The sequence below is a fragment of the Lineus longissimus genome, chromosome 4 (assembly GCF_910592395.1).
Source record: "Lineus longissimus chromosome 4, tnLinLong1.2, whole genome shotgun sequence".
NCBI classification, from domain to species: Eukaryota; Metazoa; Nemertea; class Pilidiophora; order Heteronemertea; family Lineidae; genus Lineus; species Lineus longissimus.
Window position 1 is genome coordinate 779,949 of NC_088311.1, and position 26,682 is coordinate 806,630.

Genomic DNA, 26,682 nt, shown 5'->3' on the forward strand with positions numbered 1-26,682 from the left:
AAGAGTGTGATGTATATTGGAGCTTTAACTTGTTGTGTACAAAGACCTATCTGTAGCTTGAAACCTCCTTACTAGCGAGAGAGAATCTCAACTTATGGCGGAAGGATGTGGTGAGTGACATACTTCAGTAGTTGGTGGCAGTTGTGTCATTTCTGATCCAAGGATACACACTAGGGGTCAACTTGACAATCATTAAGAGCCTTTGAATGACAGAACTGTCTCTCTTGCAGCTCGAAAATACCAAGCGAAGGTGATCACTGGTGATGTTTACAATGCCGGCACTGATGCTAATGTTTACGTCACCATCTACGGTGAGAGAGGAGACACTGGGGTCCGCCAGCTCCTTAAGTCACTCAACTCAACCAAACCCTTCATGAAGGGGCAGGTAAGATGGTCACCCTCAATAGTGTGTGCAGTTTGTTCATGACCTGAAGCTGAAAGGCTGCTGACACGCACAAGCTTACCTTCATTACAGGTATAAAACAAGTGTGTGTTATCAAATTGCATGCAATATCTAACTTATCATAAAGAATTCATGGTGTCCTGTCTGTTGGGAATGCATCATCATATTTCAATAAATAACTTCACCAATCAATCAACAACATGATTGTGGGAACAACTTCAGAAGATGCCAACATTTTAGAGGTAAAAATGAATCATCAGTCTAAACTTTTACAATAGTTTTGATTCTTCTTATTTCCAGTCAGACATGTTTGAAGTGGAGGCTGTTGATCTTGGTGGATTGAAGCGGGTCATCATTGGCCATGATGGTGATGGGCAAGGTAATCACGATTATGTGACTTTCTGCTAAAATCAGTTGGTGCTTCGTATCGCTACACTTAGCCATGTTCAAACTCCAATCTCTTGGAGTTTTACAGGTCAGAGCTGCAGGTCAGAGCTTGGTGCTCAGGACTGACTTCACATAGTAACATCTTTGCCTGCTACAATTAGCAAAACTATTCTGATCATGAACCACCAGATTTATGTATCATATCCAGTTGCATGTTATCGTCTGCTTATATTCAAGAGTGAAGATGTCATAATGTCACCTGTGTCCAATGACTAGCATGATGGTCTTTGTTATCCAGGCAATGGTTGGTTCCTCGACAAAATCATAATAAAAGAATCATCTGATGCAGTGGAAGAGGCTGTGTTCCCATGCAGCCGGTGGCTGGATGAAGATGAGGATGATGGGAAGATAGTCCGCGAGTTGAAGATCCAGGAGGAGTACTTCATGGATAAGTTAGCCGCTGAGATGGTGAGTACTGCCAACACACACATGCAAGATGTCTTTGCCGCCTAGCTACTGTTGGAGAGCAAAGGTTCCCAAGTCTATTTATTGAAATCCTCACATCTGAATCAAAGACCATCTCAGTACAGTAACTCAGTGAGTCTGCTTGTGAATAACTGTCCTGTGTCTTGTTACAGTGGGAGTACGAGAGGTGGAAGTTTGCGCCGAAGTCACAGATCATGCTCTTCTCCAAGGTCACCCAGAAGGCGGTCAGGATCTTACGTAATGGCCGCGTTGATGGTCTTGGCGAGCTCGATGATAAAGAGAATGGTGAGTGTATAGTTAATAATGAAGATGGCTAGGGTACGCGACATATCTTGGGTGGTGACTGCTGATTGGGTAACTGAAATGGTTGAGCCAGATCTTCTGACTTGTTGCCAAAGAAAATGACACTGTAACACCTCATTCAAGAAAGTTTGTAGGCAACTGGTTAGTTGCTGGGCAGAATTAAATGTAGTTATCTGCCCTCGTCTTTTGTTAAACTATGTGTGTATAAAGATTAGATGAGATGTTTGTTGATAACCTGCCTGTCTCTGTTTCAGCATTCTTCAATGTGATCCCCAAGAAGGACATGATCATCATGCTCGCAAGTACGAAGAGACCCAAGCATCATCTCACCATTGATAAAGCAAATGTGGATGGGAATGTAGGTTGAACCAAGGAGATGTATGATCTACCAAAGATTAGGCCCATCATGATCTGAACGAAACCACTGTCCGAACGAGTGAAACAAATATTTGGACTTGAATTTTGTAACTGATGATGTTGGTTCATTTTGAGCAGAAAAAACAAAACCAGTGAATAATAATGTCGACTCCCTTCCTTCCAGGGTCGTCCCAGCATCTACTCTGAGTTCCGTGTCTTCATCCAACCAGATCGCAGTGCAATGTTTGAATCGGTGAAGTTCCCGGTGCAGCATATCAACATCCAGAAAGATGGCTACCCGGGTGACGCAAGAGGGAGTGTGGCTAATCCGTCCAAACAGTTCTTCGTATACTGCAGAGTAAGTAGAGGGCATGTAGGTTGTCATTTCCTGATCGAGTAGATTGGCCTGTTCCTTAAGGCTCCACTGTTGGAGGGTTGGTCCACTCCTGGATAGGTTGTTGTGCTCATGTGGTGTTCCACTCATCTACGGCACATACTATCACCAAACTGATTGATAGATTCCTTGATATTTCAGGGCCAGTTCCGCGATGACAGCATCATTATGCTGTGTACCTCCATGACACAGACGATCGCCATCGACCACAACAACACACTCTACGGCACTGGTAAACGTAACCGCATGGCTCAGTTCAAGGTCAAGAAGATCAGCTCCGGCAATGTGCGCATGTTCGAGAGTGCTGTATTCCCCGACCAGTTCATTCAGATGCGTGATAATAAGTGTGACTGTATGGGATCTGGGGACAGCTACTGTCACTTTAAGGTTCATCGCTACAAGGAGTTTGGCTATGTGACACTCGAGTCAGTGGCGTGCAAGGGGCTCTTTATTGGCCTGACACCAGATGGACAGATCAGGCCAACTGTCGATACAAATGAGAAGAACATATGGCTTTTCCCCGAGGTTATCCAGTGTAAGTAATTACATGTGTTCTTAACCCTTTCATCCTGAGTGGCCAGATCCTGGCAGCTGAAGAAGATAAACACTTCAGTTATCATGACGTCTGCTGCTGTTCCAAGATGCTACTGTTGGTCTTCATTGAAATTTGGAGTGATGTTTTGAGATTTAGTTGTATAGTTTGGTGGCAGATTTAGGTGGTTTATATGACTTGTAAGTCTCATTCATCATTTCAGTTGGTAAGCCAAAGAGAGTTCCAACTCCACCTCCACCATCGCCCGATCTTGAGCCACTGCACTACTCACCAACTCCACCACCTAGTGGTAAACCAAAGAAGAGAAGAACACCTGTTCGTACACCATCACCAAGGCGGGAGAAGTCACCAGACAAAGTCACACTTGAGTTCAAGGAAAGGACAAAGACGCCTGAATCTAAACCTTCCAGTGCAAAATCAGTCTTTGAAGGTTAGTGTGGGAAATATTTTCTTGCCCAGAAATGTGGAGATATTCGGATATCTCTGATTATTAAGTATGCTGTGCGCAACAGCATTGTGATGGATGATTAGTAAGAGGACAGATGCCAAAAACTACTTGTTTGTCTGTTTATTTGGTGGTATATATTGTGGTATTCTCTGTTGATGAACTAATCAATACCCATATTGTAGATCAATCAGTGACAAATCAACCTGTTTCAATTCCATTCTGTTTCCTTTCAGATGGAGATTGGAAGATCTGGATCCATTCAGCTGAGTCTGCAAGCAATGGAGACATCGCCATGGTGGTCTATGGAAGTGAGGGGCGATCACCACCAACCATCCTGGGGACCGCTGGGGAGAATGATCTCTTCCAAGCAGGCAATAAGGATGAATTCAAGGTAACTGAACTCGCATAGCTGGCGGTCTGGATCATACTTACAGGCCTACTTCTTGAATTTAAAGTGGAAAGAAGAGAAGGCCAGCTTAATGCAATTGGTGTTTGGATTAAGAACACTGACTTGTTTTATTACTTTATCATGTTTTCACTGCTTCTATTCTCAGGTGAATCTGAAGGAAGTTGGTGAGGTGTACAAGATCAGAATGGAACTCATCAATCAAGACCCAAAAGCAGATCAGGCTTGGTTACTGAAGGAGGTCAAAATGCAAGACATGAGCTCCAGGGAAGTTCTCAAGTTTAAGGTCAATCGATGGTTATCAAAGCAACATGACAACCTGGAGACTGTCCGGGAGTTGCCGGCTGTGCGACCTAGAAAGGAAGTCCTGCCAGGTAAGTTGGAGCTGTCAGATTTGAAGCCTTAAAGGGCCCAACCCACACCTGCTGAAAGTGGTGATTCACATAATCATCAGCTCTGGAGATGAAACTCAATCACGATTCAATTCTTTTTCAGTTGTGACGTACCTGATAGAAGTCGCCACTGGTGGTGAGCCGGGATCAGATACTGATGCGAATGTTTACATCAATCTCTACGGTGAGCGGGGTGACACCGGCAAACGTCTGCTCAACCGAGGGCCTACTGAGGGTCTCTTCCAACTCAATGCAGTAAGTAAACACCCATTGTCCTGGACTCCAGCTTTGTGGGAAATGAAACCTGTCTTCATCAGTTTGTGTTTACATGCCTAAAACCTGACATGTTGTTTCAGGGGTGTGTTTGTCTAATCGCTCACTTTCTGCCCACCTCTGTCTTGGCTCTATGCTTGGGCTGACTTTGTTTTCCTCTATCTTCAGAGAGATAAGTTTGAGATTGAGGCTGTGTCGCTCGGCAAGCTTGACAAGTGTGTGCTGTCACATGATGGTGAGAACCCGGGTGAAGGCTGGTACTGCGAGGAGATCATTGTCAGGGAGACTGAGGATGCAGAGATGGAATGTGTCTTTCAGTGTGGAAGGTAGGTGATGGGTATTGTGTGTTCATAGTTGGTCTGGAATGCCTGCAACAGTGGTGATGATGATGATGGTGTAGTGAAAGGCTGATAATGCTACAGTGTGACTATAATCATGAGGTCCTATTCTATCTTTGGGTACATATGGTGAGCTCTCTTAAGTCTTTGTTAAGCTGAATTCATGGTTTATTTCCTCATCTCCCTCCTTCAATGAAACCCTTATTACTGCAGGTGGCTTGACTCCGGAGTAGATGACAAGAAGACAGAGATCGCCCTCAAAGTCAAAGGTAGGATACCTCAATAAGTTAGAATGTGCTTTTAGATGTAGACTGCTCAGCACACTGAGACTTGTGACCCCAAGGTCCCCACTATGATGTGTGGTATTACATCAATAGGCGTGAACAGATTCTCCTTGATGGCATTACCTGAGTGAGCCATTTTAGTCATCTACAACGTTCAATGATGTACCCATGATGAACTTTTTGATTTCCTGTTTAGTTTTCCTACCTTTCACTCTTGAACCTGACATTTTAATTTTCTCGTGATTAGAACAAACTCCAAGTCTAGAAGATGGTGAGTCAATTCTTTGCAGTGGTTTTTTATGGGCAGCCTGAATATTCCTCTATGGTCGTCACTGTTTAGTAAGCAGGGGCTTGACATGCAGAAACACGCATTATAAACTGTGGAAGTGTCTTCTTATTGACGAGTTGTTGTGGGTGAGAGGACTTATCCGCTTTTGACAGAGTCATAACAGAACCTTGTCGTTTCTTTCATAAAGATCCTGAAGGAATATTCACGTCTGCCTTTCTACTTGGCTTGATTATCTCTTGTTTCCTGTATTTCAGTGATTGTGTACTTCATTTCCACCAGTTCTGTATTAACACTTTTAGTTTTCAAGGACTGATATTTTGAACGACCAGCAGTATAATTACATATGGAATGTGTGAAACTTTGAAGTATTGCCCACAACCGCATCAAAATAACTTGAATGGAATTGGTATTACACCTTAACTTGTGTTCAAAGTCGCCTCTGTTGGTACCATCCATCTATCAGTCTTACATGTGTTGAGTGTTTCAGAAGCAGACGTCATGTTTACTGTTTCAGTCAACTGTATCTTTTCAACACTCACATGGAGAAATGCTTTAATGAACTGTTTTCAATTTCATTCTTATGCACAATGCTTCACTGTTTCTGCTTTCTAGATAGTTCCAATGATAACGCGGCTAGTATTAGTCCGGTTCCCTTGACTCAGGTGGCGCTTCATTCACCTCGGACACCTGCTATGCAGGAAAAGCAAGGCGATGAAATCGAGGCTCAAGTGATTTCCTCTGCTGAAGATGATAGCACCTTGATTCCCCCGTTGGTGGGAGGTCCCTTGGAACACGTGCCTGATGAAGGCAGTAAGCGATTTGAAGACATCGCAGAGGAATCTGATGGACAGTCCTTAATGAGTGATCGCAATCACACAAGTCATGAGCCTCGTCTTAAGCCAGAGTCGGCCCGATTAGAGAGGCCATCTCGCCAGGCATCTGCCCGGCCGCGGTCAATCAGGGAGAGAGGGTCTGTTGAGGTTCCCAAGGAGACGTATGAACTGATGTCAGAGATCGAGGATGTCTCGGCAACAGAGGCAGACGATGAGTCATCTCACCATGACGAAAATGAAGTTGAAGGCGGCCATCTTGAATTCCATTTCACAACTGGAGACCAGTCAGAACCTGTTGAATCTAGCTTCCTCACACAAGACCAGGGGGACAGTGAACGTCTGCTTAATGAACCTGAACAGGATAAACATCTTGATGTCGCGGATGCACCAACAGAACCTATCATTACCCCTGAACCTGTTGTTGGTGAGTGCCAGGTGTGCACCCTTGTCAAGTGACCATAACCAAATATCAGAAAACAATAGTCACATGTATCAATTTGTTTAAATATAATCTCTTGTTTTCACATACAATGTATTTCTAATCTTCTTTTCGAGTGCTCTGACTTGTTTTCCTAACGTGAGCCTTTCAGAGATTATCAATAACTTTGCACATTGTCATTGTGTCATGACTCCTTTACTTTCATGAATCTCTTGTTTCAGTATGATACCCTGGAGATGATTTATCAAGCACAGTCATTAGATCTCTACAAGAATGGTCCTGGAACTTGCAGTAATAAACCTAACAATGATCTATTGGATGTTGTTGCTAACATGTTTATGTTATTCACTGGAGGGCTCTCGTCAGGGTCCTCCTAAAGTATTGAACTTGGTCTGCCTTTATAGCAAGTGACTACCAGCCTTATACCATGTTTGTCCGCTGTTTTCTCTACAGATTATGAGGATGAGGCTGCATATTCAGATGATTTTGATGGTGAGTGGCAGTCCAAGCGTGGAGTCAACTTTGAAATACTTGATTTACATTTTGCAGATTATTGAAGTTTTCGTCTTCCTGCTTCTCTGTTATGAATGTGTTTACAGTGGAACCCCAGTAATACAACCACTCATTGGGCCGAGGTTGAATGGTCGCCTTACCAGGGTGGTCGGTTAGTGAAGTTGAAAATCCGGGGACAAAATGCATTACCATTTGGGGCCAGCGATGCTTGGTCATCATAGCGGGGTGGTCGTGTTACCGTGGTGTTCATCAACCGGGGTTCCACAGTATATTATTTTTGTGATGTGTGTTATTTATATGTTTCAGTCCACTTCGACATATAAGTTTGATTTCTCTTCTCAGGTTTTGCCACTTACTTTGATTGTTACTTCAGAATTGTTTTCATTTCAGAGTTCGTTTCATGTCAGTTTTCGTAAACTCGGATGCTTTGAGTGTTGGTTATTTCTTCAAATTTCTTCAAATTTCTTGTTATTACTTTGTTGGATTCCATTGCTTGTGAATGGTGCAATAACGTTAGGTGTCCTGAGTGCCTCTTTAAATCTGATTGTGATTATCATGATTTGGTTGAATTTTGCATCAACTGCTGGAAGTTTGATATTGACAATCTCATTCATGAAGCTAGATACTTCAGACTGATTTAATATTTATGATATCGTTGAGATAATGATACAGTGTATTGATACGATCTTCAGTTGAGTTCTCTTTACTCTTAGACTATTTGTTGGTTCTGTCCTTTAAATACGCTTGTAAACACTGCTTCCTTCTTCTTGCTTGCGGACAGATGAAGCATCACAAAAAGCTGCAACCTCACCCATCAATAGATGTCTGACCTATACCCCTGACAGTGCAGGAAAGTCATCTCCACTCCTCACACAAGTTCCAACAAGACACAATAGCGCAGATAGCAGGCGGTCTGCGGCTGGGACTCCAGGAGAAGAGCAGGGAGTGGATGATCGGGAATGGTCACGTGAGAGTGTCAGAGCAACTTCAACTCAACATCCCAGCTCTCACTCCCGCCGTTATTCAGCGTCTGATCTGTTAGAATCTGCTACATCTGGTGGTTCGCGGCGTGGGAAGTTAGTGAGACAGCATTCATTTGATGAGGAACGGGCTTTATCTCGGCCAACTACTGGTGTTAGGACTCGCCTCACATCATACAAAGCCCTGCCTCCTATTGGCAGCTCACTAGACCAAGAGGACAAGGTGGATCCTGATGATTTGGATGATGACAAGGCAGAGTCTGTTTTCGAGGATGTTCCAGTAAAAGAAGAGGCAACTGAAAGGGCTTTCTCTGGCAGAAGCCGCACAGTGAGTCGCTCTGGAACTCCTGTGGCTGTTGATGATAGTGAGGAAACAGAGAGAGCTTTCTCAAGCAGAAGCCACCCAGCCAGTCACTCTGGAACTCCTGTGGCTGTTGATGATAGTGAGGAAACAGAGAGAGCTTTCTCAAGCAAGAGCCACCCAGCCAGTCACTCTGGAACTCCTGTAGCTGTTGATGATAGTGAGGAAGCAGAGAGAGCTTTCTCAAGTAGGAGCGGCCCAGCCAGTCACTCTGGAACTCCTGTAGCTGTTGATGATAGTGGGGAAACAGAGAGAGCTTTCTCCAGCAAGAGCGGCCCAGCCAGTCACTCTGGAACTCCTGTAGCTGTTGATGATAGTGGGGAAACAGAGAGAGCTTTCTCCAGCAAGAGCGGCCCAGCCAGTCACTCTGGAACTCCTGTAGCTGTTGATGATAGTGAGGAAACAGAGAGAGCTTTCTCCAGCAGGAGCGGCCCAGCCAGTCACTCTGGAACTCCTGTGGTTGTTGATGATAGTGAGGAAACAGAGAGAGCTTTCTCTAGCAGGAGCCACCCAGCGAGTCACTCTGGAACTCCTGTAGCTGTTGATGATAGTGAGGAAGCAGAGAGAGCTTTCTCCAGCAAGAGCCACCCAGCGAGTCACTCTGGAACTCCTGTAGCTGTTGATGATAGTGAGGAAACAGAGAGAGCTTTCTCTAGCAGGAGCCACCCAGCGAGTCACTCTGGAACTCCTGTAGCTGTTGATGATGAGACACATGTTTCTCCCGACCCACAGCTGGCAACATCTTCTGTTGTTGAGAGAAATGAAGATGAAGGTGGTTCAGTTAATCATGTTGATGGGGAGGAATCAGGAGAAAAGGAGGATGAGGAAAAACCACAGGAGAATGAGGCTGAAGTTGCCAGAGCTGAAAATGAGGATGAAGAAGTTAATGAAGCTGAGGTCAGTGAGTTCCCTGCTGTTGATGAACATGTTGAAGCAGGTGAAGATGATCTAGATGGGGAGAGTCATGATGATGTTAGGGAGCAGGAAGAAAAGGCAGACATTGGGCAGAATAACAATGAGGTGGCAAAGGAATCTGATGATGAAACCACCGCTGATAAAGGAGGAGTGGACAAGGCTGAGAGTGTCACCGAGGAAGGCAAACGGGAATTGGATGATGTTCATACGGAAGAGGCTCCCGCGGATCAAGATGCTGAGGATCCAGCACTGAGTGGCAATTTGGCAAATGATGATGATGGAGAGGTGAATAAGAATAAGACAGCAGAACAGGAGGAGAATCCGTCTGAAGTTGATGCTAAGGAGGTTGATACTGCTGTAGTTGCTGTCCCTGTGGAGACAGCTGAGACAGCTTCAGATGTAGGTGGAGGGCATGAGGTACAGCCTGAGGAAGTTCCTGAAGCACCAGTGGAAGCAGATACTAAACAAGAAGATATTGAGCTATCCCCAGAGGGTGAGAGTCATACTGAGATAACTGAGGATAGTCTGGATAAACCACTGGAAAATGCAACAGCAGAGTGTGAGACTGGGATTGAGGTTAAACCAGCACAGGATGAGCCTGTGACTGATGATAAACCAGGAGAGTATGAGCCCACAAAGAACGAGGCCACAGAGGATAAACCAGCAGAGGATGAGGCCACAAGTGAGGATAAACCAGCAGAGGATGAGGCCACTAGTGAGGATAAACCAGGAGAGGATGAGCCCACAAAGGACAAGGCCACAGAGGATAAACCAGCAGAGGATGAGGCCACAAGTGAGGATAAACCAGCAGAGGATGAGGCCACAAGTGAGGATAAACCAGCAGAGGATGAGGCCACTAGTGAGGATAAACCAGGAGAGGATGAGCCCACAAAGGACAAGGCCACAGAGGATAAACCAGCAGAGGATGAGGCCACAAGTGAGGATAAACCAGCAGAGGATGAGGCCACAAGTGAGGATAAACCAGCAGAGGATGAGGCCACTAGTGAGGATAAACCAGGAGAGGATGAGCCCACAAAGGACAAGGCCACAGAGGATAAACCAGCAGAGGATGAGGCCACGAGTGAGGATAAACCAGCAGAGGATGAGGCCAGAGCTGAGGATAAACCAGCAGAGGATGAGGCCAGAGCTGAGGATAAACCAGCAGAGGATGAGGCCAGAGCTGAGGATAAACCAGCAGAGGACGAGGACTCAAAGGACCAGGTGACTGAGGACAAGCCAGCCAATGATGAAACCAGTCAGGATAAACCAGCTGAGGATGAGGCTACAACTGAGGACAGTCTGAACAAACCTTCAGAAGAACATGCTCCAACTGTGGATCCTGAGGAGACAATGACAGAGAGGGAGGCTAAAGCTGAGGATAGTCGGGATGGGCCAGCTGATGATAAAGCTGGTAATGATAATGACAAACCTCTTTCTGGTCATCTCCAACCAGCACAGGCTGGAGATGAGAAAGCTGATTAAATTAACAAGGAGAAATATGTTGTATAATAGAGTTGTGTGTTTATATATGATTTGAATGAACTGTTGAAACAATATAATAATTTGGTATGGATATATATGTATGAATATCTTTATTGATAATGAATATACATGGACACTTGTTTTGAGATATGTTTTTAAGTGTGACTAAAAGTGAAAACTATAGCAATATGGACTGATAGATAACCAGGTTCAACCTTTGAGTGCTACTGTAGTCAACATCTTTACCTTTCACACTCTCCCTCTATTGACTCTATTATTCTGGTCACTGGATTACTAAAACCCGGAACATGTGTTATCACGCTTGCTCGTTGTTTTGAGGATTTGGCATTGAAAAGTGTATTGGAGAGAAGGAATTGATATGGATGGAATTCTGTAGAAGAGTTTGGACCTGACAGTTGAGGAACAGGACACTGATGCAGGATCAGGGCTCTAAACATCACTGTAGGCCCTACTTGGTCCCATGGAAAAGAGTAGTTTGGTGAGTCATGGAAGAGTGCTGTGATGTTTGACTTGGATCATCTACCCAGTGGTGTGGAGTGGAGAATGATTTTCTTTTGCTCAGGGATGAGATGGGTTAATTTTGAAAAGCGGGTGCAGAATGCTGCGAATTGTGAGAAATATCCATCATCCGAATGTTGGGCTGTTTGTCGTACAATTCTAGCCACGTTACTTTCATCTTCAGTGAATCTTGTCTCATCCCTGTATTTTGCTTGTTTGTTTCTTTCTGTTGAAGTTCTTGTTGTTTGCTGTCATTGAGTGACTTCAGTTGTGATTTGTTCTGTGCTGATTAAAGTCGTCTTTTCTGTGTCACAGGTGTGAATAGCAGATGGGAAGTGCTCCATCCCGGTGGCTCCCCCTGGCCAGTGACCACATCGCCCTCTCTAGGGTACTCCTACAGCCGTAATCGAGGTGAGACCTTCGAGCACAACCAGCAGGAGAAACAAGGTCCTTCTCAAATCAATTTCTTCTTTTCAAACTTTCTATGAATTTATAAAGTAGCGATCTTATTTTTGTTCCTAACAATGTTTCAGAATATGCGTTTTATATTCGCTTTTATATTAAAGGTTCCAAGAAGATGGAAATGATAATGAAGAGAACATCTTCTCATTCTTCATTCCAATTATCAGTGTCAAATGATTTCTAGCTTCCCTCAGCTTCAGTCTTGTCTTTGCATTTCTCTTCATGTTTCTGAACAAGTTTGCTTTCTTTCTCAGCTAAATATTTGTGGTGCTGTGAGAATCTGGAAGGAGCTTTCAGTACATTTGTTGATCCTGAATCATCAGTCTTGTAAACCTCTGCTGCAGAGTAATAATCAGATGTGCCTTGAAGTTGCAGCAAACTTTGGTACAGTATCAAGTTTTCATATCTGCTTTGAACTTTTGCTAAAATACGTATAGTTACTTTTATGCTTTGTCTTCTCGAAACTTAGTCTTGGGATACCATCATGAAATAGTATGTTACAATAGGTTCTGGGGATGATATCCCTGGTATCCACTCCATACAAAGTCTAACCCAAGGTGTGTTCTAACTTTTGGAATCGGACTTCTTACTTTCGCTTCTAAAGAACGCGAATATTGAAGTATAAACAATATCTAAGTAGCTCATGTAGATTGAATCTTTGAAGTGGAATTGTATTGGCAGAAATTAATAGATAGTGATTATTGTAGCATCCTCTTGCTGAAGTCTTTAGAGTCATGGCAGTAATGCTCCAGTCCTGAATGATGTTCCATGCAGGTGCAGATGATTCTAACACTTCTGTATTGTTTCCTTGGACAGCTGACTTTATCCAATCACTTGTGGAGTACAGCGACACAGACTCTTGCACTACACCACCATCCACTGATACTATCCGCACTAACACGGCTCGGCATCCAAGTATCTGTCATGACACCGAGCATGGACCACCTGAGACAACATGGACTGCACCCCTGCCGTGTCCAAGCATGTACGATTATTTCAAAGTCGGGCCAGCTCTGGAGAGTAGAACACGTAATCTGCCGCCTATTTCATACAATGGAAACTCCAAGTGTGACTCGCTTAGGGCAACTGACCACAATGGGTTCCCATCCAACAGCAACTGGCCACCTCAGAATATCAGCCCTGGCCAGGAGCCTTGGAGTAAGGAGACAACGGGTTCAGATCTGGACTGGTCAAGGAACCAGGACCAGAATGGCCAAGGAGTAACTAGTGACTCTCAGTCACTATCTGGGCAAACTCGAGCTGGGAGGGACAGGTGTGGAGATGTTGACAAGGTAGAGCCACTAGAAGTGAACAGTCATCCTAAAACGGCTTGTCAACTGAAAGGTTCCAGTGCAAAGCAGAAAGTTCAGAACCCTCGTCCAACAAGGGAGAGTCAGAGACAAGCTTACAGTGCAAAACTGAAGCCTCAAAACCCTCTTTCAAAAAGGAATTGGACCAAAAAAGGTTGCAGTGCAAAGCCAATTTCACAGAACCCTCGTACCAAGAGGGATAATGAAATCAAGCATTACAGTGTTGGGCCAAAACTACAGGACCCTCCTGCAGAGAAAGCTCAAAAGACTGGTAGCTATGCAGTGCCAGAATCTCGGAACCGTCGTCCCTGGAGAGTGTGTCAAATAGGTGTTTACAATGCAACTTCTCAGCAAAGGGAAGAAGGTCAGGTAAATACACAGATAACAAACAAGATCAGCCAAGAGAAACAGTCTCCTACTTCAGAAAAGTCTTCTACTTCAGAAAAGTCTCCACAGATTGTATCTCAACAAGAGAGGAAATCATTCCCTGGTCAACACTTGAAGCCTCAACCCAATAACAGTATAGGCTGGCCTAGGAAGTCAGTTCAAGGGAGAACAATGTCTCACCCTTTTCTGCCGACTCATGAACTGAGACAGATGTCAGCATTCCCGGAGAGAGCAACACCTTTAAGCACAACCCCAGAGTCACAACGTGCTCTGTCTTATACAAGGAGCTCTCATTATCTTGGGAGTAATGAAGCATCACAGTCATTTAGTGAATCAAATCAAGAGTTTAAGAATGCATGCTGGAACTCCAGTCATAGAAACATTGGAACATTGACAAGCCCTCTGCCACCAATCATGGCAAGTTATAACTATACACACAAGAGCCAGCAAGTTCTTGATGTTTGTAACTGTAAGATGAGCTCATCCAATGCTAATCCACCAACTAGGATTACCATTGATAAATCGGCATCACCGACCCCAATGTTGTCTTGTGAATCAGGGAATAAGGTATCTGCTGGAACAAGTCCATGGAATTCCATCACACCAGATGAAAGGTTGACTGGAGCAGGTTGTGCTAGTACTTGTACAATTAGAGGTCCAATCCCACCAAACAAACCTGATTATTGGTCTCCTCTGACTGGTGGAAGCCCTGTAACACCGAAGGCTCTTGAACACCAAAATATAGGGAGTGGGTTGAGTCCATCACCACCACAGACACCCAAATACCAGACAACTGGGACTGGAGCTAGTCCATTTCCACCACGGACACCTGCTTATCGAACCACTGGGACTGGAGCTAGTCCATTTCCACCACGGACACCTGCTTATCGAACCACTGGGACTGGGGCTAGTCCATTGCCATCACTTGCACCTGAATATCGAACCACTGGGACTGGAGCTAGTCCATTTCCACCACGGACACCTGCTTATCGAACCACTGGGACTGGGGCTAGTCCAGTGCCATCACTTGCACCTGAATATCGAACCACTGGGACTGGAGCTAGTCCAGTGCCATCACTTGCACCTGAATATCGAACCACTGGGACTGGGGCTAGTCCAGTGCCATCACTTGCACCTGAATATCGAACCACTGGGACTGGGGCTAGTCCAGTCCCACCACGGACACCTGCTTATCGAACCACTGGGACTGGAGCTAGTCCAATGCCATCACCTGCACCTGAATATCGAACCACTGGGACTGGGGCTAGTCCAGTCCCACCACGGACACCTGAAAACCAAACCACTGGAACTGAGTTAGGTTCAATGCCAGCAGTGACAGCTGAATATCGGAGCACAGGGGTTGGGGCTAGTCCTGTGCCACCAGGAACTCCTGAATACCAAACCTCTGTGACCGGAGCAAGTCTAGTTTCTCCCATTACACCAGAATATCAGAATACACCAGAATATCTGAGTACTGAGTCTGCAATACTTCCGCATATTGGAGGGTACCACACCACCACACATGAGATGAACAGAGATCTGGCGATGCAAAGTCTTCCGCGGAAGATGAGAAGTGCATCTCTACCTGCAATTGGGACAGAAACCTTGAGAGATGTGAAAAGAAAGACTCGGTCACGACCTGCTGGGGAGACCCAAGACGATGATTTAGTCCTGAAACAGTTTGCTATTGAAACCTGGAAAGAAGATGATATTGCTCTTAATGATGCTGAATGTGAAGATTTGCTAACTAAGTTTGGAACTCCTGACTCAACAGCTGAATTTGATACGATATCCAAAGCTACAGAATGTGTGGCAAAGACAGAATATAGGGATGAAGATGCCAGCACCACTCCTGTGATGCCCATGGTAGAGACAGAAACTGCTGTGAGCCCTGGTCTACTTTCTGAGGTGGATCACCCTGGAATGATGCTAGGTGTAATCTGCACTCCTCCAGAGAGGACTCTGTTGGATAGGCCCAACACTCAATCCATAACCTGTTACGATGTTGGAACTATGATAAATCCTAATGAACTTCCCCTGTTCAAAGATGCAAGTACATCAGTGACTCCAAGTCGACTGCTGAACAGGGAAAATACTGCCACATCTGATGATTTTGAGAGGACATCACCACAGGAGAAAGAATATCCTTCCGACCTAGAGGCACTTTCCACGAACAGAGATACATGGACCTCTGTAACTCCTGAGAGGTTACCTGAATATAGTGATGCAGAAACCAGCATAAGTCCAGGAATGCTCCATGACTCCTCTGATGCAGCAACTGCAGTGACTCCTAGTCTGCTCTCACAAACTGTTGATGAAGGAACCTCAATGAGCCCTTTACCACAACCATTGTCCAGGGAGGTGGAAACAGCTGGGAGCTTGGATGGACTGTCCACTTTCCCGATTGTTGGTACCATTCAAACTCCTGATGACTTGTCTGGTTCAAAAGACTCTGGCACTTACGACAGTATGAGTCCTGATAACTCCCAACCATCCAGATCTCAATGTGTTGGGAGTAGTCCAGAGAGCTTGGTGGAATCGATGACTAATTCAGAAAAAAGATATGAACGTAATGACTGTGTTCTCCTGAGCCCTAATGTGAAAGAAACTGGGGATGGACCTAAACAAAGCAAGAATCAACCCAACATGTTTGAAAGTAATGAATGGGATGCCAATTTCTGTACGAGGTCTGGAGTGATGGCTCTTTACAAGGATGCCATGACTTTCATTACTCCGGAGTGCCTGCCTCCACATAAAGACACAGAAACGACAACCACTTGTGTTAAGCTACCGATGTACAAAGATGTAGGAACAAATGTCAGCCCGAGCCTTCACAAGAACTTGAGTCTTGAGGATTTACTTGGTGTGTCCATGGGATACCATGTTCAAGGGCGCCAGATAAACATCATTCAGACTTATGTTTCCAGAATTGGTGAGACAAACACAACGCACGGATACAGATGGAGAACCTTAGCAACACTTGGTGCAAGTTCAAGGACAGGAAATCATCCCACAAGGGTTGCTGTTGATGCCTCCACATCGCCTAGCAAAGTATCGTCAGGTGAGAAGCCAGAGAAAGTGTCCACTGGTACAAGCCCATTGATTGCCATTACACCTGATAAGAAGAGAACTGGAACTGACAAGAATGCAACAGACGGAACAGACTCAACTGCAGGTCCTTCTACTGATCTTGCTGCGAGTCAAGATGTTGGAACTATAATGGAAGCAGGAGATCTGCCAGCTTACAAGGAAACAAGTACATCAGTGACTCCAAGAAGGTTGCTTGAAATAGCAGCAACTGGTACCTCTGATGATTCTGAAAATTCACCAAGACAGGAGGAAGGATGTAATGTGAGCTTGGATGCACTCTCTGCTAGCAGGCACACTGGGACATCTATAAGTCCAGAGAGACTTCCTGAATTCACAGATGCAGAAACAAGCACTTGGCCACCACCAAATGAACCAAAGTACTGGTCTGTTGCCATTGGAACGAGTCCTTTGCAGTCGGGTGCCAGTCCAGAAAATGATGACCCCTACCTAGTGTTAGAACTGGAATCAAAGTACAGGAGTATTGGTGCTGGGGGCACTCCTGTACCAAGGATCATAATCCCCACCAGATCGTCCTCCAGGGGACCTGGAGAGATCGATCAAGACCTAGAATCGACCTACAGAAGCATTGGAGTAGGAGTTGACTCCGACTGTACGAGTGAACATTCAGAGGACATGTTTAGGTCTAGGACAGTGACTCGTGGTGTTGGAACAAGCCCGCCACCTACAGCATCTTCGATAAGTGGAATAGAACATATATTTCAGTGGCGGTACCGAAGTATGGGAATTCCACCGGTATCATCTACAAACACCCCTGCCAGTAGAAATAGAGATAATCCTTTTACCAGGGGATTTAACTTCAAAAGTGTAGGCACAGGAGCTGATTCTGAATCAACTGCTAGTAGTCCAACATCACATTCATCTGAGGGAGAAGAGGATGGCATAAATCTGGGACCAAACTATAGAAATGTTGGAAGTGGACTCAGTCCTCCATTGTCTAGTCCAGCCATTCCGGCCAGCCACAGAGACTCTTTGGGCTTCACATTTAAACAAAGGCTCAGGAGTGTTGGTACAAATCCTCAGTCTGCAAGTGAATCAGAAGACAATGATTCAAGTAAGGGGCCAAAGTACTGGACTGTGGGGGTCGCCACAAGTCCATTGTCCACCAGTTCATCAGATGCAGTAACTGAAGACACACCTAGGATTAGTAGATGGCAAAATGTTGGCAACAGAGCAAGTCGGAAGCCAACTGCAAATGAACTTTTCAAGGAAACAACAGGTAAAATTCCTGGTGTTACACTCGTGTGCAGACCTCGCCGAGAAAGCAAATGTGTTGGAACTGAGAGAAGGAACTCGAAGGAGGTAGGAGCTAAAGCTTTGCCACAAGAGTCATCAGCATTCTTCAAGTCAGTGAACAAGTTTTCATCATTCCGAAAGCAGCAGAGAATCTCTGTTGATGAGGGTACAAGCCCAGATAAACAAAACCAGGAGAGAATCTATGATGCTGAACATACTAGCCCAGAGGCCACAGATCCGAAAGATAGTGGATACTTTACAAGAGGCAATGGAGATGAATCAGTTGTGTCCTCTCAGGAGAAGAGGCAACAACTGCCTTCAGTGACGAGGAAATCATCCGTGATGTCCCAGACATCTCAAGGCTGCAGCACAGACAGCAGTCCTTCTTATCAAAAGGAGATGTCCAATATACCAGTGCCATTTTACCTTGGGTTGGGCCAGGACTCTAGTGAATCAACGAGTAGGCATGTTGGTTCTAAGCTGAAGAATGAGGCAGATTTACCAACTTTGCCAAAGAAGATGAAATCAAAGGGCAGAAAGAGCTGGCCATCTCTGAAGAGTTTGTCTGAACTGTGCAAGAAACAAACACTTCAAAAGCAGAATGAGGTTGTTACCAGAGAACCAGCAGTCTCTCTTCCAAAGATTTCAGAAGGTCAGGGACAGGGCAAGGCTAGAGACCAAAGCTATAAAAAAAACACCAGTCCTTACCTAGAACCCCCTGTGTTCATGAGGCAAAGATCTAATTCCCAGCAAAAGACAGGCCAAGTGTGTCCACATTCTCATTCACGATCTAAAAGTGATTTTCCAAGAGGTACAAAGACCAAGCACAAGAAGCACCAGAAAGTAAGAAAAGCCAGTGAACCCATTGTGTATCCAAGATTTTATCCATACACAGGGTCTTTTTTAGTGATTGGTGAGGAATCTGGAAGGTTGGCTACCCTGGGTTCCTCATCCAAATCGGCCTTGTCAGTTGACAGTCATGTGTCCTCTCAGTTCAAGTCAGTACACGGGCGTGTACCAACACCTTTTTCCTTCAATCATGAGGAGGAGGAGGAGAGGGAAGAAGAAAACAAATCAAGACCAAACGCACCCATTCGTCCTGCATGCGTGGTCCACAGGACTGTAGCCACCAGCCCTTCAATTCCATCCACCAGTGTGTCAGTGGAAGGAAGGCCAGTGAGTTGCTCTGAAGATACAGCACAGTCTAACACTTGTGAAGAAGCAGTCATTACTCCATGTCCTGAGTTATTTCTTGACCAAAAGCAAAAAACAGGTGTCTCACTGAAACAGTGGAATACATTATTCAACGGGAATAGAGCTGTGGACACTCCATCAATAGGATGTTCGTCAGCAAGTTCCAAAACTGTTTCTTCAAGACTAGATGGTGATGGTTCTGGTCCTATCAGTGAGAACAAGCCAGGAAAGGAAGACTGCCACACTCAGAATGAAAAACCTGTGAAGGATGATAAGATGGTTGGAACTGAGCCAGAAGGCTTGTCCTTGCAAGCTGTTTCAATATCACACTCACTCAATGAAGTGGCTGGCCTGCAGATCACTCCAAGGGCAAACCCTGCTCCACAGCAGTCATTTGATTTGGCCTTGCATTCTGAATCAACTGGAGACAGTCAGCATTCGAGACGGGCGTTGATAGTTATGTATGACCAATACCCTGATGACACCCGACTTGAAAGTGAAACTCATCCACTTGCTGGAGGAACTTCAGGAGGCCTTCATGGAAGGAATGATCGGAAAGTGTCATCTCCAATTGAGTATGCGGTTATTTCTGTGCCCAACAGCCAGGATCTTGAAAGCATTGCATCTGTCTTGGCTGCAAGAGAACCTGAGTTAGAGGTACAAACAACTCAATACTCTTTGCCAAATCTTGGTGGTGAGAATGGCCATCCTGATTGGAGGAAGGTGCTGAGTCTGCTAGTCAGGTTGATAGGGAGTGATGGCGTCAATGAATCTGCTAATGGAAATGTGAGAGCTGCATCTCAGGCCAATGTTACTACTCATTCCAGTCTGCAGGAGTCAGTGTTACACTGTGATGTGGAAACCATGACCAGTCCATCACTGATGAAGAATTCCCAAAGGGTAGTGACGACCTTCACAAGGTCAACGTGTGTGACTCGTGTTGAGACTTCTTCCGAACTTGGACATGAAAGCTTTGATGTTCAGACGATGACCAGCCCGTCCTTGTACTCCTTCTCTACTGTTACACAATCACAGACTGTCACAAGGGCAAAGAGCACCTTTCTGGGTGCTAACGGATTGAAGCCAGGTCAGGTTTTTCATGGAAAAAGAAAAACGCAGAGCAAGTCAGTACTGTCACCACTTTTGGAGCCTCATTTTGAGCCAAGTTACAACCAGTCAGCAGGAAAAGACACAAACACATCAGAAAGATGTCAAATTGATGATGATTCCAATGTAAATGCCAAAGCTGTGGGGAGGGATAAGCCTCTGAGAAAATCAGCTCCAATCGTAAGTTGTCCGGTCTTTGAGCAAGACTCTGGACCAGTGGTGAATCGGGTTCCCGTTGAATCTACCCAGAATGACATAACTCACCAAGTGCCCGAATCTGCTGAGTACAGAACTGACAGAGTGTCCTCAGCAGGTCCTCAACCATCACATGAGAACATAAATGAGATGCCAAGCCTACTTCCAGCCAGGGATGGGACAAATCATCGTACTGGGAATGCTGATGAGAAGAATTGTAAAAGCCTGCCGGCTACCCTTGCATTGAAAAGTGTTGGAAAGTGGAAGTCAGTTGGTAAACATAGAGATGAAAATGAACAGGAGAAACGTGCAAAAGGCCAAAATGAAACCAAACAATCTGCAGAAATGGCTATGTTTGCAAGCCCTGAGGTCGATATAGGGACACTTGTTAGCCCACCAGCGCATCTTGAAAGGCGTAGAGGAAGGCATGTACATTTTTCACCTGAGAGGAATCCAGCAGGCGTTCATCATATGCACAGCAGCATTGAGGGACCAAATGAAGGCATGATGTCTGAGGCTGAAGGAAGGAAGAATAACGGGAATGTCCCTGAAGAAACTGAACCCACCCCAGATCAGACCAACTTAACAGAAGACTACAAGATGATGCTTGGCCAAGAAGCGGATAAGATGCTTACTTTTGGATTTGGAGCTGTCGGTATGAGTGTCAGTGATCAGAAAGGTGTTGCTAAAACTCACCAGTCAACATCCCCTGTTTGCTTCCCTGATGTAGGAGGGGAGAGGGCTCATAGCAGTGACTCTACATGTAGGACAGTTGCTGTTGGTCCAACACCTCCGATATCAGCAGCGACTATGACTGATGTTGGCACTTCAGTGTCTGAGCCAGTTGAACATGTAGCAGTGCCAGTAACTCCTCGAATATCTGAAACGCGTGGTTTAAGAAGTTGGACTGATGCTGATGATGGCTTAAACAATCCCAGTGACTCTGAGGATAGCTCATTGGATGAGTTCTGTGATTGTGATGAGGATGAACTGTCTCATGTTGACTATGGTGAAACACATCCCAATCACAAGTCGACTGCAACCAACACCTCAAGACCTTGTTTTGAGTCTGAGGATGAGATAGAGGAAGCTGTAGGATGGACAGACAACGAGAATACAATGGTAGAGAGGTTACTACCACAAGTTTCAATTCAAGAACCGACGTTTGCAACAGAAGAAACTGCAACAAGTCCAATTAACCAATCACTTCTTGAGTTCGAGGAATTGGAGAGAAAGATAGCACAGGAGACACAAAGTGCTGAATGTGATGGTCGGACATCTATCAATAAAGGAGCAGCCCAGATGAGAGTAAACCGAACTGACACAGGTACTGGAGCGTCTCCACCAAATGAGGCTTTCAACAAATCACCTCTGCCTCAACTCTTGAAGACGATGTGGGGGACTGTGAATCAAGCACTTGCTGTCAATTCACCTGTGGAATATCCAGTACCTGATGTGAACTACCAGACATTCTTCGTGACAGAGCTTGATCCAAGATATTATGATGAACCTGTTCGTACGACATCAACTCTCCAGCAGGATGCTACCAAATCAACTGATATTCATGGCAATCATTGGCCTCGGTTTGCCCTAAAGGCAACTGCTGTCAAAGCAGGAAGTCCAAATCAGGCTATGTCATCTTTTGATATGAGCACATCACCAAGTCCACCAAGTCCAATAACTGCATTGGAGTCTAGTGATGTGAAAACATCACCCAGAATACCTCCAAGTCCTGTGGTGGAATCTAATGATGTGGGCACATCTCCTGGAATACCTCCAAGTCCAAGACCTGTAGTGGAATCTAATGATGTGGGCACATCTCCCGGAATACCTCCAAGTCCAAGACCTGTAGTGGAATCTAATGATGTGGGCACATCTCCTGGAATGCCTCCAAGTCCAAGAACTGTAGTGGAGTCTTGTGATGTGGGCACATCACCCGGAATGCCTCCAAGTCCAAGACCTGTAGTGGAGTCTTGTGATGTGGGCACATCACCCGGAATACCTCCAAGTCAAAGACCTGTAGTGGAGTCTTGTGATGTGGGCACATCACCCGGAATACCTCCAAGTCAAAGACCTGTAGTGGAGTCTTGTGATGTGGGCACATCACCAGGAATACCTCCAAGTCCAAGTCCTGTGGTGGAGTCTCAAGATGTGGGCACATCTCCTGGAATACCTCCAAGTCCAAGACCTGAAGTGGAGCCTAATGATGTGGGAACGTCACCCGGAATACCTCCAAGTCCAAGTCCTGTGGTTGAGTCTCAAGATGTGGGCACGTCACCAGGAATGCCTGCAAGTCCAAGTCCTGTGGTGGAGTCTAATGATGTGGGCACATCACCAGGAATTCCTGCAAGTCCAAGACCTGTAGTGGAATCTAATGATGTGGGAACGTCACCCGGAATACCTCCAAGTCCAAGTCCTGTGGTGGAGTCTCAAGATGTGGGCACGTCACCAGGAATGCCTGCAAGTCCAAGTCCTGTGGTGGAGCTTAATGATGTGGGAACGTCACCCGGAATACCTCCAAGTCCAAGTCCTGTGGTTGAGTCTCAAGATGTGGGCACATCACCAGGAATTCCTGCAAGTCTAAGGCCTGTAGTGGAGTCTAATGATGTGGGCACATCTCCAGGAATTCCTCTAAGTTCAAAACCTCTTAGTGTAGGAAGAGGCCAAGTAGTAGAGTGTGTTGATGTTGGCACATCACCTGTTATATGTCTTAGTCCAAGACCTGCTAGCTCAGGCAGTCTGCTGCTTTCGTGTGATGCTGGCACATCCCCTCTAAAGTCCCTTGATATGGCGACATCACCTACTCCTCCCAATGCTACGAAGGTCAATTCTCAAACTCACCAGACTACAATGAGCCTTGGAAAGAACTCTCTAGACCTGGCAACATCCCCCACGCCTTTGGGCTCACCAATACTAAAGAACTCCATGGACATGGCCACGTCCCCCACACCTCCAAACACACCAGTGGTCAAGATTTCGTTAGACATGGCCACTTCCCCAACACCTCCAAACTCACCTATGGTCAAGAAGTCTATGGACATGGCCACGTCCCCCACACCTCCAAACTCGCCAATGGTCAAGAACATGGACATGGCCACATCACCAGTGATGAAGAACTCAGTTGACATGGCCACCTCTCCTACTCCACTGAGCACTTCAAAACCTGCCTCTCCAAGATATAGAAGTCATTCAGGGCGAAGTGACCATGATCAAGTCCTACCAATGGAGGACAAAGATGTGACCAGGATCAGTCCTGTCCTCGATGCACCAAGTCCAGTCAAGTCTGCTGTAACTGTGAAGCAACCAGGTGATCACCTTTTAAACTGTCTTCATCATCTTCTATATTGCATAAAACGGAACTGCTTCTGTGTGAGCTTGGTACCAGGGAGAGCATGCAGGTTGAGAAAGGCCCCTTGATGATCAAGTTGCTTCATGCCATGAGAACAGACCTGACATCAGGTTTAGATAGCCCTGGATTACTCTCCATTGCTGTTGATATTTTGACCTGAACCTCAGCCAAGACTGCTGTTTGAAATTGGCTTGTGATGTGTGTTGTCATTAAAACCTACTTGATAGCTCTAATCAGCGACGACTTCTATAAAAGAGGCTACTGAGCTGTAAGCAAATTTCGCTTTCTTTATGCCTGGTGACTCCATCAGACTCATGTTACACACCATTTCCATTGACAGGTGACTATATTCCCTTATCACACACAACCACGGCAACTGGGGCGAGTCCTCCGTCGTCTATGACTCCGTGGCAACGATCAGGTGACTACTATTGCCTCCAATTTCATTCATAACTCTTCTTCTAGCTTGCCATCTAAGACATCATAATCGACCTTCTTAAGTTGTCATGAAGATAGAAAGATTGATGGCTCGAAACAGAAGATCCATTGACTGGCCTTATAATGAAGTCAGTGGACATTTTATTGACCTGGCTTTAAGCAAATCGTCCATTATTCTTTAAACACTCTTGAAAGGGTGAAATGCTTGTATCAGTATTCTACAAATGAAAAATTAAGATCAAAATTTCCTTTTTCTAGTTGGAACAATAACTGAGAGTTCGAGAGGTAAATATTGATCACAATGTTTTTATCCTTTGATATTTTCTTCTGATTTATTGCTTGAGCGAGTCTAGCCTATAGTCGACAAGGTTGTCTGATTGTCTCATGATGGGTTGTCCCTTGAATCATTTCCTGCTCATACATGAGCCATCGTTCTTCATTGGTCTTTGTCCGGCAAACAGTGTAGCAGCAAAGCTTCGCGGCACTGACCATCACTAGGGTATCGCATTGTTGTGAGTAATAATGTCAGTAACTAACAGTCTCTGTCCTTATTGAACAGCATTCCTTACCAGGCTTGAGGACTTCCTTGATGAAGGTACTTTATATTTGTTCTTTTATCTTAAGTTCTTCACGACTGTTCAGACATTCCTGACCAGATGAGCCTTTCTTGAAGTCTTTTCGTAATCAGAGCTATGGTTTTCATGTCAGTGATCTTGATATGGCATGGCTTTGACCGGCAAATTTTCAGAATTTTGAACTTGGGTGGTCGTGTTACTGGGGTTCCACTGTAGTTTGAATGGGCTAATCCAGGAAGGGGCTGCACATTGAATATAAGAGGGAATCTCTTGCCCTTATTCATACTTCTATCTACGAGTTGTATTATTCTCAACTGGTTTCTGTGTAGATGACAGTATCATCCAGGACGATGACGGCAATGATGACCAATCATTGACGCTGTCCGATATGTCTGAAGTCGACAGCTTCTTCAACAATAACAATGACTCATTAGCTAACACAGGTAAAACCTTTTCGTGTTACTTTTCTCTCTTTCTCAAATTTCCAAGATAATTTTGTAAGTTTTCTGTAAAGATTGCAAGTAAAAACATGAGTTTTTCTTCCCGATATGACGAACCTTCAACAAACTCACAAGGGGTTTCATTGAAGAAGCAGATTCTCCATATGTATTTCTTACTCTGAGTGATATCGGTGATCTTTCTTCTAGCTATCTTTGGTGATAGTGAGAGAAAGGACTGGCGTGATTCTGCCGAGCGCTCCATTGAAGATGAGATTCAGAATGACTTTGGATCATCTGAAGGTACATGTAGACTAATGGTTAAAACATCATGGAATCATTGAAATTAAGACCTGCCATGTTTGATGTGTGGTCTTGGTTCAAGGCTTTTGGGACTGAAGTACAATATGCCGTGGACAGATAAACAGTCTTTTCTGTATGCCACAAGACTTGTAAGAAAACAAGGCTCTCAAGTTCCATAACAGTTATACCTCAAGATTCAGTCAGTGTGAGAAAGAGTCTGCTCCATATTTGACAGAACTGGACACCACCTGGTGATTTCTGGTGCCTTGGCCTTGCTTGTATTATTCTCAACTGGTTTCTGTGTAGATGACAGTATCATCCAGGCGTTTAGCGTTTAGATTCATCGTTCTCGAGTATGGTCACCCTGGGCTTGAAATATGAGTAGTGCAAGGTGAATACTTTAACCTTCTTGTTCCTTCTTCAACTCTAGTTCCTGTGAGTACCCCAGGGAGTACCCCAGGGAGTGCTCTGCTACCTGTTGCACTCATGGACCGGAAGCAAAAACTCATCAAGTGGCTGCGAGCGTACGTAGGAGAGGAAGAGGAGTAGAGTTGTACATACATTGTAAAATAGGTTTCTCTCAGCACATGTTTATAAAGCAACACATTTTACCCTGCATGCGATCATTGGAATATTCTGCCAAGCGGCTGCACAATCACTGCGATGATGGCTTCCGCATAAAATCCCGTAAATTTTCTTCAAATCTAGCATGGACTCAAACTGATGAGCCATCTACAGGTGGCCAGGAAACATACAAAGGTGAATAACGTTATATAACTCTCTACTGTTCTACGATAAACTGGATTCGCCATCTTTGGTGTAAAAGTGTTTTTGGATATTTCTCATGCATATTTTCTAACTTTGTTAAGCGCTTAATCATTTTCATCTTTCTAGGGCTTGCGTGCTTTTGTGATTTCCAAACGTCATGCTGCACAAGGCTCCATCATGTACTTAGATGCTTCGGGCACTTTATGGCTGAATGGACGCGAAAATAACTGTACTGCAAAAGTGTTTTTCTACATTGCAGATTTTTATATTCGAGGACATTATCCTACTTCTACTCCAGTTTTCAGGGCTACACTTTAATCTTTATGTTATGCACATTGTTATATTCATCAATATGTTTCCATCTAATATCAAGTTTTGTTTATCTTACATGTGTGAACTAACATTTCTTGACGTTTTCTAGCTTTTTTCCATGTTTCATTGTACATGTACATGTATGT

The 26,682-nt window shown here is 44.9% G+C and overlaps 2 protein-coding genes across 4 annotated transcripts in view; both read left to right on the forward strand.

Annotated features, from left to right (window-relative positions):
* Window positions 1-26,682, forward strand: part of LOC135487303 (lipoxygenase homology domain-containing protein 1-like) — a 56,895-nt gene that overhangs the window by 12,073 nt on the left and 18,140 nt on the right. For 2 of the 3 annotated variants that reach the window (XM_064770921.1, XM_064770922.1), the window contains exons 7-20: window positions 231-385; window positions 704-782; window positions 1,089-1,258; window positions 1,429-1,561; window positions 1,834-1,937; window positions 2,121-2,294; window positions 2,472-2,865; window positions 3,086-3,313; window positions 3,565-3,722; window positions 3,886-4,111; window positions 4,233-4,384; window positions 4,571-4,728; window positions 4,954-5,009; window positions 5,272-5,295. In XM_064770921.1, coding sequence (XP_064626991.1) covers window positions 231-385; window positions 704-782; window positions 1,089-1,258; window positions 1,429-1,561; window positions 1,834-1,937; window positions 2,121-2,294; window positions 2,472-2,865; window positions 3,086-3,313; window positions 3,565-3,722; window positions 3,886-4,111; window positions 4,233-4,384; window positions 4,571-4,728; window positions 4,954-5,009; window positions 5,272-5,295 — 2,211 coding nt within the window. The remainder of the gene's footprint in view (window positions 1-230; window positions 386-703; window positions 783-1,088; window positions 1,259-1,428; window positions 1,562-1,833; window positions 1,938-2,120; window positions 2,295-2,471; window positions 2,866-3,085; window positions 3,314-3,564; window positions 3,723-3,885; window positions 4,112-4,232; window positions 4,385-4,570; window positions 4,729-4,953; window positions 5,010-5,271; window positions 5,296-26,682) is intronic. The other variant, XM_064770923.1, reaches the window with a different exon arrangement.
* Window positions 5,901-26,005, forward strand: LOC135487274 (uncharacterized). Its single transcript, XM_064770808.1, has 12 exons — window positions 5,901-6,581; window positions 6,807-6,876; window positions 7,039-7,077; window positions 7,880-9,847; window positions 10,022-10,765; window positions 11,671-11,766; window positions 12,634-23,661; window positions 24,400-24,426; window positions 24,701-24,736; window positions 25,046-25,159; window positions 25,364-25,456; window positions 25,887-26,005. The coding sequence occupies exons 1-12, from the start codon at window positions 5,901-5,903 to the stop codon at window positions 26,003-26,005; spliced, it is 15,015 nt and encodes a 5,004-aa protein (XP_064626878.1).